At 43.7% G+C, this 15,312-nt stretch overlaps 1 protein-coding gene across 1 annotated transcript in view; it reads left to right on the forward strand.

The window, feature by feature from the left end:
• The window catches only part of LOC115362621 (low-density lipoprotein receptor-related protein 1-like), a 97,349-nt gene that overhangs the window by 13,931 nt on the left and 68,106 nt on the right, over positions 1–15,312 (forward strand). The window contains exon 3 of the mRNA XM_030056607.1: positions 11,395–11,532. Coding sequence (XP_029912467.1) covers positions 11,395–11,532 — 138 coding nt within the window. The remainder of the gene's footprint in view (positions 1–11,394; positions 11,533–15,312) is intronic.

Here is a 15,312-nt window from a genome sequence, read left to right on the forward strand (position 1 = left end):
CATAATTCAGTCAAACAAGCTGCCGCTACTCAATTTCTGCCGTTTTCTACTAAGCAATTGAACTGAGTGAAATTTCCATAGCACTTATGTAATTTGACAACACAGACAATGCTGTGATTCATCTTGTCCAAGAAAACTGCATGGAGAGCAGTGTTTGACTAGAACATCAAGATCTGTTCTGCTCAATTACCCTCCTCCCAAGGGCTGTGCTCTGGCTGTCGCTTTACCTTGAGTTAAGGCACCGCTCCATTCATGTGAGCTTTCAAGGCAATCATAGTAAATATCTCTTACTGCAATTAATGCACTTCAACTCTGTATAGCACAATAAGTATGAAGTCTAACAAGCGCAAGTCAAAGGCAAGGCGCCTTCTAAGTATCACAATGAAAGGCAGAGCAGACTGTGATTTTTATCCACAGTCCTTTAGTTGATCCATCCATTAAATATGAGTAGTGTTTGGAATGGAGGGCTGGAGATAAAACTACAGAGTGAATGGGCCTGAGCCAGCGCTGATGAGAGAGACAGGGGAGTTTGGGGGAGTATCAGTCTGAAGGTTATTAGAAACTCTGCTCTGACTCGGAGGAATGGAAAACTCTGCTTCTTTTTTATCCTTGCTTTTTACATTCGGGGGGTTAAGCAGTTTGCAGGTCATCAGCCTAAGCCTCTCCCCTGCTGGAACTAGACTGTAAGGCTGCAGCCACATGAGAGGGAGTCAGCCCAGCGGCCTATAAACAAGGCTCACAACTGACTTGGTATGGAGATAGCAGATAATACGGCAGGCCAAACCACTGGTCAGCTTGGAAACGGGACTGAAATTTGGATCAAGAGAGGAATTTCTCAGCTCTTGGTGCTATGCTCATGTATTTATTTTTACTTTTAGAGTGCAAGGTGTCATCTGTTTGTTACTCTGACTGCAAAGCTTGACAGTCGGCCACCTAACTAGTGGTCTAGGTTTCTGTTCTGAGCGCAGTCTTTAAATCTCAAGGGATGCAAACAAAATTCTCTGCTCTGTAGAGTTTTGTTTAGACATGCCCCCCCGACCACAGACTAGTTTTGTGTGTTAATGTTGATGGGAGTCAGAGTGGTGCACGCTACTATAATTACAACATTATCTCCAGTTCAAGTTAATTACTAACCAGAGGCTTGGGTTCTAAAGTATGCTTACCCAGATTTCACAAGGCGACGACATTTTACTCTTGTTTTCTGTCTTTCGTCTTTTCTATTCTCCCTCCCTCTCTCGCTCCCCTGGCTGCTGGCTCTGGCTCTGTCTCAGTGCAGGATCGCCCGACGGTCAGGTCGTCCTGTAAATCAGAGTCGGTGACAGTGCAGGCAGTGCGCGCAGCCAACACAGAGCTTAGTTATTTCTTTAAGTAGGTCAAAATATCTTTTGAAAAGGGCAGTCATTAACCCTAACCCTACCCTGTCCCATCTGTCTGCACCATGACTCATCTCCAACCTCTCATGTTGAAAGTCACAATGTCCACAAAACAAGTGGTTAACAAAAACTAATTTGACTTCAAGCCAGTTTAATTTTAGGTAAATGCCACCTGTTTGGTTTATGATGGTCATAAATTCACCTGCCGTCAGAGCGTTCGGTGTCGTAAACCTGCGTGGTTTTGTCTGATGAGGATCTTTGATCCACACCATTGGTACCTATGCAGGAAGAAAGTGCACTTTTCAGCATCATAGTGTCTGGAGGTCTAATTGCCTGTCGTTCCCAAACCATTCATCTAGGCTGTAATTATGCTGAGGAGGTAAAGACAGACTTCTGCCACAGTAGCGAGGCTATAACACTGCATCACATGAGGCTTTGACACACAGTAGTTGAGGTGGCTGTTGATGCCAGGGGTCGTTGTAGCGTATTATCATTCCCTCAGCTTTGTAAGGAGCAGAAGCTTCCATGTCGGCCGTAGCCTAGGGGCTTGTTTATTAGAGGGGTACTGAAGCAGAGCGCTGGGAAGGCACATGCATACATGTATGTGTGCACATGGGTCTGCATGAGTTGTCATCATAAATGAATAGGTGAGGGCCTCGGCAAGTTGCCAGCTGTAGGGCTGTCATGCTCCCTGGACCGCCGGCGTGCACCTCCCTCCCTTGGTCCCTACACAGTCAGATAGCCATCAGCATGCTGTCTGTACAGGCCCCTGTCTGCAGGTGTGACCCTGTCACCCTCTCTTAGCGACTGCACAGGCTCCCCTTGCTGCATGTCTTCAATTGGTTTCAGACAAGCTATTTCACCTCAATTACACACAGGCTCAGGGCTCAGGAAGTGGCTGACACGTGCCCTCAGGACAGGAGTTCAGGCAAACGATGGTGGTATTCCTCCACCTCTGTTCTGTGGCCCATGCAGTACTGCTGCTTTTTAGTACTCATGCATGTGGTATGTTGAAACATTATCTCCATCTTGCAGAGATAAAGTGGTAAGGGAGAGGGTGTTTGGGTTGTTCAGGATATCCAAGTGCTGCAGAAGTCTGTCTGCCTCTCAGAAGTTGAGCAGACTTTACATAACAGGATAGCATCAGTGCACAGGAAACAGAGAATCACTCAGCAATCCACATAGAATTGATGAGGCGTGGGCCTGAAAGATATGTAATTAAAGCTCCTCGGTTGTTGTTTTTTTTGTGTGCTGTATTTATGTACCATCCTTTTGGGCTTGTGTCTGTGGGCCCAGCTTCCTGTGAATACCTTTTTTCCTGAAAAATGAAGGGTTTATTACCCATAACAGGTTAGTACCAAAAAAGCAAAAGTAAATCCAATGAGACATATTGCACTGTAAGCTCCCCTATCTCCACTTCTGCTGTTTTGTGCCAGTGCCACATCAGCAAAATCTAACGTCTTTATTTCCCTTTTTTCAGCTCCTCATTTTTCTGCTTAGTTGTTATGGAATAAAGATGGAAAAATGTAATGAGGTCATGACATTTTACAACTATTAACAGGGCAAATGTTTGCCAGACAGTAGATGAAAGTAGATCACTAGTTGACTCGAAGGTCTCCCACCTCCCACTGCCTTTTACATTTACAGCTTTTTTCTCTGTAATTTAGGAAGCCACCACTCTCAATTTTATTATATTTTTGATAACTTTTTATTTCATGATGTTTTTTTTTTTTTTTTTTTTTTTAGAATACTATATGTTGTGTCACAATTTGGATTCCAATTCACAGCTCCATTTGAGGAACTCTGTAAAACACTGAATTCCTGTCTGTATCCAAAGTCTGCATGCAATTATGATTCTTGCATGAGCCACATTCATTGTCGTTGAACCAGCGAATGGGAACAGATGTTTGAATAAGCCCTAGCATGTAAGCACTTTCCTTGTCATGAGAGGAGCTTACCATAAAGGAATCCCTTTTATTATCCAAAACCTTATGCAACAATTGGCTGTCTGTAATTCTCTGTTAAACTTTTTGCCCCTGATTTAGCATTCAAATGAGCACAGAGGGACATCCAAGCAGGGGGTGAAATGCATCTGAATCATGTAAATGGTCTGCCTTTCTTCTCGATGCTGTGTTACCACTTTCATTCAGGGGGGAGAAAATGAGCTGATAACTCAACACAATTAACACTTGCAAATGACCGCTCACTCCCTGTACTTATACTGTCAAGTTATCGTCACTGCATTTGTGTCCACAGACAGTCCACACATCAGGCCTGTTCACTATTGGCTGAAAAGTTTGAAGGGATATAGCATGGACTGCTGTCTTGTAATGAGATGGAGGGAGTCATGCCTGAAGAGGATAAAAGTATTTAACATAACAGTGGGCAAATCCAGACACCGTTGGCCGACGCTTGATACAGCCTTTTAAAAAAAAAAAAGAAAAAAAAGAAGAAATTTAATTTAATTTGTCAAATGTATGATTTCATGCCCCTTTCTTTTGAGAGGAAAATCTTTTAAAAATCGCACAAAAGACTGGAAACCGCATCAAACAGATTGCATCTGGATTTGTGCATGTTTCAGCATCCATAGTGGTTGCGTGATACTGTGATGTTATTGCATCCCGACACACAGCCACACCAGGCCTCCTGGCCCACACACGCACACTGGCCCTCGGCGAGGGATGCTGTGGCCTGGGGCCGGGCTGGGAGGGAGGTCTGACGGGAAGATTGAGTTATCATCTCCGTGCAGCTGCCTGAGGCGGCCGTGGGCCACACAACAAGGTTATCTGTCCATCTCCTGCCCTTGAGCCCCTGCTGGAGGCCGGCCAGCGTGGCCCTTTGTCTGGCCCGTCTGACTGTCACGCCTCGGCAGCCTCTCCAAGACGACCAGGAAGAGCCGACTGCAGAGGCGGCGGGATGGAGGGATAGAGGGATGGAGAGAAGGGATGATCCCAGAGAAAAGGCTTTGTATAGGAGAAAATGAGCAGATTAGCATTTAGGCTGAAGAACAAAATGAAAATGGCTTTGTAAAGCTCTGATCCTTTTTATAGAAACAGCCTTTTACAGTAAAGTTGGAGGGAGTCCTTTCACAGCCCATAATCGGACCCATTTAGTTGTAGTCATAGGGGGCACCGGGCAGGGGCAGGAGGGTCTGCAGGGGCAGTGGTTGACACACTGCTTCCACAGAGGAAGGAGCAAAGCCCTGTAAATCCCTCTGGTCTGTGGCCCTGAGCCCTCCTCAGCCTCACCGGCCTATCAACAGACAGAGAGCGCGGGGCTTTCTCACGCCACACAGGCACCACTTCCCTCTCTCCACTGTCTCCTCCTCACCCGCTCTCCTTCTCTCCCGCTTTCTTCTTTCCTTCTGTCGTCCTCTATCTCTCAAAGAAGGCGGAGTGGCTAGACATAGCTAGCCACCTCAGCTCCCTCTTCCTCAAATCTCATCTCCGGTCTTTCCTCTTGTGTAATTGCCTTACTGTGTTTTTTCCTTTTTTTCTTTTCTTTTTTTTTTTTCCAGCCTTGCAGATGGCGACTTTGTTTGTTTTTGCTGGCTGTCTCTTTTTTTTTTATGTTACTTTGTGGAAACTTTCTCTGCTACATTTAACACACAGTGACAGTTTTAGTGAATTTTAGGGTGGCGATAAAGAAAAGTAAATCTCTCATTGTGATAATTGTGTCCAAAATGTTTGGACCAAGCAGGTACACAAATGTAACAGAGTTGAATATTAATATTTTTCTGGAATAATTCAGCTCGCGGGTGTCCTAAACTTAATCTCTTCCGTCTGCTCAAGTTGTTAGTCAAGCTACATCTCCAACTTAGTACAGCATAATACGGCTTTATGTCTTAATATTGTTTCTTTTACCAAGTTTTTGCATTCTTCCACATGTACAATACATTGCAGTACAGTGAAATTTTTTAGACCATCGGTTGATTATTATTTTTAGTCATATCTTTGTAATTCTAGAAAGGGTGTTGGACAGCTCTATATCTGGCCTCCGTCCCAGAGAGAGCACTGTACGTCCCGGGTGCCTCAGTGGGGTTTAGCAAGGCCATGTGTTTGTCCTGTGTGCTGCAGTACGGTGTGATTCCAGAGTGCAGAGAGTCAGTCAGTGGGCAGGCCTGCGTGTCACCCTGCACAACATATTCATTCGAGCTGACAGCAGACTGTATGGGAGTCTGTCAGGGGCTGCCATGGAGCCCGAGGAGCGGGAATAGAAGCAGGCTTTTATACCAAGGACAAAAGATCGACAGGGGATCCAAATTTAAGGTCATTGCATAACCTGCGGGGACTGAGGGCTCGGGGGTGGGGGTCCAGAGGTTGAAGTGACAGAGGAAAGTGCGCAGCGGGGGAGACCCTCTTTGACGTCACATCAGACAAGCTTATTAGAACCCATAGCCAGATGCAAAGTTCGACTGCCTGCTGCACTGAGGAGATTCAAGGTGACACAGGTAGTGATGCATTACTTTAAATCTCCACCGTGCCCAGGGGACGTGTTTAAATATTGTCTTTGCACAAAGTCATATTTCACTCCAGAGACTGTGGCACTGCAATGTGGGTTTTAATAAAGCCGAACACAACTCCGGCACTGCGACTCTTAGTTTATATTGTTTTAATCAGGATCACTTTCCTTCGCAAGGAGTCATTCCTTTTCTTAAGGTGTGATTCAGGCAGGAGACTGGGGTCAGGTTATATAAAGGGAATTTACAGAGACAGACACATTGGAGAAAGGACTTTATTGCAATAATATCATTATCCTCATTGTGCTGTGTAATAGGTGTGAGGGATGTCATTTTCCTATTCTTTCCATATGTTATGCACTCTGCACTGCCAGGCTTCATATATTGTCTTCGCTCGCTGCACTTTGTTCTCGAGACTCAAGTACCTATGCTTTCCCTGGATGGAGAATACACAGGACAGGTATAATTGTCATAGAATAATGTTCTGTGATATTCATAGACCTCCACTTCTGTTGCAACTTCTGTTAGAGTCTACCGCACCTGCTAATGGTAATTTATGGCAAATTATAGCTATTATCATTTAAGCTGAACTCCAAGCTGTGTTAAGCTCATTGCTAAGATTAAATATTCCAATATAGAGATTTATTTACTTCACATCTGTTTCATTGTTAATCATGGCGCCTTAATCTGACTGCATTAAATTGAGGGCACCTGCAAATCCAATTGTGATAATACAACAGTGTTTGCCTTACATTAGTGTCGATGCAATGGCTCCCCTCTGCTGTAAACGACGATCTTACCTGCTTTCTCAATTACAAAGTAGTCGTCACAAGGAGCTGAAAGCCAACAGATAAAAGTCAGCAGCAAAACCAATAAAATTGCAAGGCAAGGGGGAGATGGGATCTTTTGTTGCAGTAAGAATCCCAGCTGCCGCGTTCGTGTAAGTTCAAACGATACAAGAGAGGGCCTTTTGACTGAGGAAGCGACGCATAGCTACAGTCTGAGTGCGATGACTTTTTCCAGACCACTCAAGGATAAACACGGCTTAGATTGGGAAACATTTTTCAGTCGAGAGAGGCAAGGTTGAACAGCTCTGTTAACCTGTTTTTTTTCAAGTTCAAGTTGGCGTCAAAAATTACGCCCACGTTTCTTGCTTTAAGTGGACCTAAGAATGGCAGACAGAGTGCCTAATTCATGGTAAATCAGTTAAGTTGATCTGAGTGGGCTGAAAAGGACTATTTATGATTTGGTTTCATGTAGTTCTGCGACAACCAGCGCTGAAGATCTTTGGATTAACGACAGCTCTGCATGCAGAAAGAACGGTGTCATCCACAAAACAATGAAAATTATTGTTATTGTCACGAATGCCTACGTGATAGTGTGTAAATAGAGAATTAAGCTGTGCCTAAAATGAACGCCACCCACAATCCACATATAACGTCCGCTGAGGGTGAAGATAAATTTCTGGTTTTGACTGAAATCACACTGAAATTTAAAACAATTAAAATGGAACAATCCCAGTATCTGATGTGAAAGGGTTGTTGGCTTAAACCAGTCTCAGTGCTGTGAGAAATGCTCTAAAAACTAGGATGAAGTATTGTTTCGACACATATCAGTTGTGTTGACACTTTTCCTAAAACTTAAAGATGAAAAAGGCAGGTGGGGAAAAAAAAAAAAAAAAAAAGATTTAGACATGCGGCTGTTGCTAGCAGGAGATAAAGGGTCAAGAAGAGGTTGAACCACTGCATGTTGAGATGTAAGAGGAAAAATCCCGCCGGTCAGAGAAGCTATTGATAGCAGATTAAACGCTCGCAGTGCATGATTGAAGTACCTCGTAAAGAAACGTAGCAGGAGTTACAACTAATGACAGCTGGAGGACTTTGTGCAAAACGTTATCTCCTTGTTCAAAAAAAGAAGAAGAAGAAGAAGAAAACCATTACAACACAATTTCCCATATATCATGGTTCACAAAAATCCAAGAGCTATATTTAAGCTAAAACACCTACTGGAACTTATCCTTTAGTGGGTCTAGCAGCAAATCATAATTTCATAAGCAAAATTTAAAAAAATAAAAAATCTACACAAGAAACTGGGAACGGCAAAAGATGGAGACGCTGAACGTGTCGAGCGGCATGTGTGTGTATCAGAGAGAGATTGCGGAAGCTCTCCTGTATTTCTGTCTTTCCTTGGCTTGCCACAGACAGTAATAGTCTGGTTCCACTGACAGATGAGGAAGGAAATGACTACTGCCAGTATGACGGGAGCTTATTATAATACACTGCTAACAAGTTTCCAAACTGGAACAGGGAGTGCAGGGTCCACTGCCATTGTCCCTGCTGCAGAGTTACTTAATCCTCCATATTGTCCTTTCTATTTTGTTTTCGGCTGCTGTTCCTATTCAGCCCTTGCCAAGGTATTACTGTGTTGTGGAAGTCATACAGTTCTTTTTTTTTTCTGTTGTTGGTATTGCTGGCAGTTGTTAGTGTGTTTCCAAAGACCTACTCTGCCGCTGCCTGTCCAGTGGGGAGGTAGGAGAGTACGTAGAAGAAGAGAGGGGCGTGTGTGTGTGTGTGTGTGTGTGTGTGTGTGTGTCTGTGTAGGTGAAGCAAAGCTGAACTTAGATTTTTTGCTCTGCCAGCAAATCAGAAGTTGAGAATGGGCACCTGATGCCCAGAGTTGTATACAAGAGACACACGACCTTCTCTGCCTGTCTGTCTATCGTTAATCTGTGTGTGTGTGTGTGTGTGTGTGTGTGTGTGTGTGTGTGTGTGTGTGTGTGTGTGTGTGTGGAGGGTGGGGTGGGGGTGGAGGCATCTATATTTACAGTGGTGGAAAAAAGTTTTCGGACACCCTTAAAATTTTACACAATCTCACAATCTCAAATATTATCATGAAATATTTGTGGAAAAATCTTTTTTGTGTTTCAAAAGGTGTGGCTGCATTAGACAGATACAAACAAATACAAAATATATTTTTTTGTTTATTGTTTACAACAAAAACTAACAAAACTAAATTCTTGACAGTTTGATCTTTATCTTCAGGCGTGTTTCCTACGTTAGGTTCCTTGTTTTAGCCATTTTTGTGTCTGAAGAACTTTCAAATGTGCTGGCTTTATATAGACACCAAGCTTGGCAACAAAAACTGTGTCTTTTAATAAAAAGAACGACCTTCATCACTGGTACCAAAATGACCCAATACTCAAAATTTCTTATTTATTTTTATGGAACCAATCAGTTTTAAGTTTTTAATGGCTTTTTTAGGATTTGATTAGTATTTTGGCTGTGACTGTACTAAAAGAAATTGCACTTGAAGACCTAAGAGTGATTCTTAATGCAGTATTTCACAAATGCATGGGGTGTCCGAAGACTTTTTTCCACCACCGTATCTGTCTCTCTATAATGTATATGCACATCACTCGGGTGGCTGTCAAAGTCATATTGAAAGAAAACTGTTGACAAACACTAAAACCTTTGGCAGGGGGAGATTTCCACTATGCAAGACGGTTTATTCCTTGTGCTGCAGTTTATGTCGAAAATCCCAGGTTGGCAGTTTATTGAATGTAAAGCAGGGTGGCTTAGAGGCTGGGGCTGCAGGAGGTCTGCTAATATGCTAACATCCCCCGAATGGGAGAACGGCTCTCCTTTTTCATAAGCCCACATGTATTAGAAACTAATTCTCTATTGGAATGTGGCACATTTTTTTTTTTTTATATAGACTGCTGCTGTGGGCATAGAGAGTGTTCAAGAACGAGGCTTTTGCCGCTTTAAGACGCTTGTTTTAGTTGTGTTACATTTCATATAATGTCCGCGGTGGCTATTCTGTTAGATGGATTGAGGGAATTCAGAGGGAATGCTTGCGGGTTTTCTTCAGGGACTGTAGACATGCGGGGAAATATACTGCCTCATATGGTTCCTGGTGCATATGCTCTATTTTGATTTTTGAAAATGGCGTGTCTCATAAGAATATCTCTTTTGTCTTGGTCCTTTAAGACAGATGTATTTTTTACTTTTATCTCAGACTTACTAACCCTCCACATCTGGCCTGAGTTGGCTTTGCATGACAAAAAGACATAACATATACTTCATTTGCTTTTAATGGAATCAAAACCTTGCAACGTATTCCAAAGCTAATGTTTTAAGCTATGACTCCAGGAGGGGAGGAGAGGAGAGGAGAGGGGTCAGATGAGCTGCATTTTTCAAACGAGTTCAGAAATGACACGGCAGAAAGACTTTGTGTCTATGTGAGATTCAGAGGGTGGCTTCCCGGTTAAGTATGTAAACTCACTCTGCATACGCTCAGATACCATCTTTGCCATGCCTCTGCCAACTTTATCCATAAGTCGCAGAGCTCTACAGATTGTTTCCTGTGCAGGAGGTGAACTTTATTTTCTCTCCTTCTTGTGTTTTTCTAAAATGGGTCAGCAGATGTTAGAAAGAGAAAAGGAGAGAGAGGAGGAGGAGGAGGAGGAGGAGGAAGAAGAAAAACAGCCAAAGCAAACTGTTTGCTTTGCAGTGTGGGCTGAGAAGAGAGATACAGAGAGAAGGAGTGGGAGAGAGTGAGAGAACGAGACTATGCATCTATGTTCTGGTTTCACATTGGTGAGAAATCTATGCTGTCCTGGAACAGAGACCGCATTCTGTCCTTTGTCATCCGTGGCCCTCAGAGACAATGCATCTTTTTTGTCACTGGTCATGGTGATTTTGTAATATCCTTCCAACATTATATGTCAAGAGATCATGTTTTCGGACCATATTTCAAAATGTCACGTTGCTGCATTGTGTATATGTCAGGCATATACAGTCAGTGTGTGTGAATATATGCATGCATGTGCATTGCCTCTGTGTCTCTGTCACACGCAGTGATCTTTTTATGTCTCTCCAGTGCTGAAAAGCCTTACTTAGCTAGAACCCTTTAGCTCCCTGCAGTCTGCCACATTTCCCAGCCAACTTAGAGGCTGAAGGGCTCTCTGGGTCAGTCTCTGGAGTGGACAAAGGAAAGTGAAAAACACCAAAAGGCATCTTTATTAACTCTGTCAGCCTGCTGCCGATCTCTTATCTGGCTGGCTTCTGCCATGGCTGGCTAGACAACAGCAAGACAGCACTCTCTGCAGCAGCCTGAGAGAGATGGATGGGGAAAGAGAGGGGAGGAGAAAGCGAGAAGATTAGAGTGAAAGTGTTTAATGCTCTGCTTTTCCCTTAATGATGTTTTCATCATTTGATCTTTGCCGAGCTCATTTCAAATCTTCCATTATCTGCGAGCTATAGGCACAGCATGAAGCGCGCAGCCTCACTCATAGCCACAGCATCTCTCCATACTGCAAACGCGCCCTTCTTGGGCTTTGTTTTGAATGGTTTGATAATGAATTAATCAGTGGGTGTAAGAGGAGCACAAGAAGCTTTTAAATTCCCAAATAACAACATAGCTTGCATTTCAGCAAGTCTTTTTCACTCTCGCTTGCTGGTCATTTGTTTGAAACTGTCTCTATACAAAGTTATTGTGATATCATTGTCTTTAATGGCTGATTTCCTCATATTATACTGTATGTATTTATTTGTCTTGCAGGTCTACACAACAGAGTGAACCAGTGTCCTGTCAATGAGCATGGCTGCCTGGATTTGGATGTGTGTATCCATATGAGCAGGCTGTGTGACGGAGTTCCAGACTGCTCTGATGGCTGGGATGAAGGGCCTCACTGCAGAGGTAGCGTTAACATACACACACACAAACACACACACACGTATTTTCCCTCTCCCATTTTCTGCAGAACACACCCGCAGCTGATAGCATCATCGTTTTCTCCATCCCTTCCATCACTTGGAGACAGAGCGTGGCTCTTTGTGGCGGCCAAAAAATGACCAGCCAACCACTATTCTATTAAGAAAAAAAAGGGAGATCTCTTTTTCTTCCCATCCAAAAGTGTAATCTCTATCCAATAATATCCTCTGTTAGGCCCTTTAATGAGCTGGCCCGCTTTGGCCTGCGCTGTCACAATAGCATTCCTCTTTCTGGGGGAAAAAGTCATTAATTTATCAATCAGCCTAGCTATGAGGCCATTTCCCGAGTCCCTGTGGGAATGATGAACGCTCAGCCCCGATGCAGCCGAAGGAGAATCCAATCAAAACCTGTACCATTAATTAGAGCCGATAGAGGGATGAGAGATGGAATGTATTGGGATCCATAGTGTCTGTCTTTGTGCAGCAGACAAAGGAGCGAAACCACTGGCTGCCTATAGAGGATTGGCGCAGCATTCAGCAAGGCGCTCCCCAGATAAAGCCGTCCAATGCCCGGCCTGCTTACTGCACGACGAACTCGTGTTGGGATTTTCTGATATCCCATGTGTGTCATTTTATGTTCTGTTACACACTCAATGCTTTGTGTCTGTCTCCCCATTGCACTGGCTGCCACACAAGTTATATGTTGTCCCGTTCACTATCAGTCCTATCCTGTTAATATACAATCTATTATTGCACCAGTTGACCAAATATTGACAGCCAGCACCTAAATCTCCATGGACCAAATTCCTTGAACCTAGTTTGGGCTGCCAAGTTCTCAAACAACGGCCTGTTTACGAAAACACCGAATTATCAGTCTTACAAGTTTCGCTGAATCATTCAGAACATTTGAAAAGGCGATAATGGACGGTCCAGGAGGCCAGTTGGGCAGATGAAGTGGACAGTTGTACAGAGTGGGTGATCGTGTTAGTATCCCACACACTGGTCATCACTGCTAGACATGCCTTTACACAACACAGTGATGATGTCATCCATGCATAACACACACACACACAGCCTTTCTGTGAGTGCACAAGTCCTCCTGTCCTCTGTACAAGCAGAGGTAGATGTACACACACATATTAGTATGCACATACTTACTCATACGCACAAACATGTAGGGCTGGGCAATATGGACCAAATCCAACATCACAATATTTTTGACCCTCTATCAAAACTTTGATGATGTTGTAGAGATGACTATAGGTGCATTCACAAAATATTTACACAATAACATTTTTGATAAACACTCACCATAGCAGGTAGAGGCAAATAACAGAACAGCTAAAACAGCCATAAAATTACATCCCTTCACTGTAAAACAAGGTTAAGTCACCACTTATGTCATATCACAATATTCCAATATCTAAAATCCTGGTCTTATATCACAATATCAATATAATATACACAAATATACACATGCCTGCAGTGCGTGCACTCATGCACACAACACAGAAACAGAAGCAGAAACACACCCAATCACACTCAGACCCTTGCAAACACACACCCAAACACACCCATGCCTACACATACAAACACAGCAGCAGTGTGCCCAGAACGTTCTGCGTCGCTGTTTGTGCGTGGCTCATTTCACGGAAAAGCCTGGCCTTTCACAAGCATCCTAGTGTTTGCTTATACAAACTGCTGGGTTGTGCAAGCTATACCTGTGCGTTGACGTCTGAAAGCACACTTTGTCATTTAGTGTGTCCAAGTAATTCTGCCAAAGTTGTTGACATGAGGACTTAGAAAAGGGACCACAGCAGGGCAGGGGAGGCAGGAATTTTATCTCACTGTAATAAGTTTCCTCAGCATTTGGTATAATGGTGTGTGTATAGGAATGATAGCAAGGGACTGACCTGGCGGTGCTCCTGGAATGGGTGATACTGCCACAGAGGCAGTTGGGCTCTCAGCCAGATCAAATCCACGGCACCAACTGGCCCTTGCTTATCACAGCACAGACGCACACTCAGAAAAAAGACAAAAAACTGACGTGAAGCCAAGAGTTTTCTTTACATTCTCTCAGACATTGACTCTGACACTTCATTGACTTTTCTAAATTGTTCACAGATTGTTCAAAAACATGCAGATATTCCGACACTGTCATGGTGAATAACAAATGTTTGTGGTAAGGTTTAGAATCTGCTTTAATTAACTAGGCAAGCTGCCTAAGGACACATGCTTATGCAGCAAAGGCCTGCGGGAGTGGCTGCAAAAGGAGGGAGGTCGAACAAATCCCCCCACATCTGGGAGGAATTGGCCCCGAGTGCCTTGCTCAGTGGCACAGCAGAAGGCAGATTCTTTCCAAGCTTGTCTGGTTATCCAAACCAGTGACCCTGTAGTCACAAGCCTGCTTGTCTCATTTCAGATCCCTGTCATCCTTTGGTCAAGCAGAAAATATAGTTACGGTCTCAGTAAAGGCTTATTTAACTAATTATATCCTTTATAGACGATTGGCAGTTATGTTGTTTTTCTGCTATATGGGGGAAAGTTGAGTCTATTCAGGCATTTGTTCTTTCTCTGTTGTTTTGTGGGTGATGGGGCCTCTCTAGGGGGCAAGGCTGCTTAGACCTCCTCCCCTTAGAAGTGATAGATTGATAGGAAAGAGAAAATGGGGTCATGGCAGTACTCTTGAGAGCTCATCCCTTTTCCACCGTGCCTCAAAGGGAGCGCTGATTATTGCTCTGCTCCAGCGCTGTTGTTTATGCATGCAGAGGGCTGTCATTGTCTTTCATGTTTTGCTGTAGAGTGAGACTTGGCCATAGCCTTCTTGAGGCTGCATGCAGAAATGCCACATTTTCATCTGTATTCGAGCACGGGTCTTGACCTAAATGAGTTTATTGGCTGCAGTTAGGGTTGTGTTGCATGATAAGACCTGTTTTATTACGAGTCCTCTGGCATCTTTGTCTGTATTCAGAGACTGCAAACTATCATGTATTATTAAACTAATGATTGTGTGCTGATTGAGGGAGATCAGAGTGTTTAGCTGCGTAGGCAAGCTCTACTGTGTTTGAGAATGCTTTGTGCCAATGTGTGTGTGCACTTTTGTGTTTGTGGTTCTTTTGTCTGTGTATTTGTAGGTTTTTTTTTTTTTGTTTAAGTATGTGTGTGTGAGTGTAGATGTGTGCTGCTGGGGCAGCATGCTGCCATTGTTTGGCACCACGATAGCCCCTGTTTGCTCATTACTTAGGCTGCTGCCCTGCTTGTGTTTGCATATGGTTACCTTGCCCCCTTTGACTGCAGAGCCTGCAAACAACTGCCTGGAAATACACAGTCTACGTACACTGGCACATACACACATACCTGGATACTCATCGTTATTTCCCTGAAGTCTGATTCACCACGACCAACCATTCCCACTATGTACAATTCATTTAGCAATGCCGCATTTTCCACCAGCTACTGCATATATTATGGGGTGCACCAAGAAACCAAATCACCACAGAGCAATCTTACTGAGTGGTGCAGCTGAATTGTTTTTAGATAGTGTGTGATTTTGTATTTTAGAGAGAGCAGTGATCTGTTAAGCCTTGGATGAGAAGGGCATTGTGGGAGTTGTGGTCTAGTGCAGATAAAGAAACAGGATGAGGTAATACCTTGGAGCCCTGCAGGAGAATGGTAGTCTCCTGTCAGCTGCAGGTAGAAGACGGGGGCATGTGCAGGCTTGTCTCCAGACAGACAGAGCACAAGGCGAGGAATGTCACAAGAATTA

This window comes from Myripristis murdjan, chromosome 7 (genome assembly GCF_902150065.1).
Source record: "Myripristis murdjan chromosome 7, fMyrMur1.1, whole genome shotgun sequence".
Lineage (NCBI taxonomy): Eukaryota > Metazoa > Chordata > Actinopteri > Holocentriformes > Holocentridae > Myripristis > Myripristis murdjan.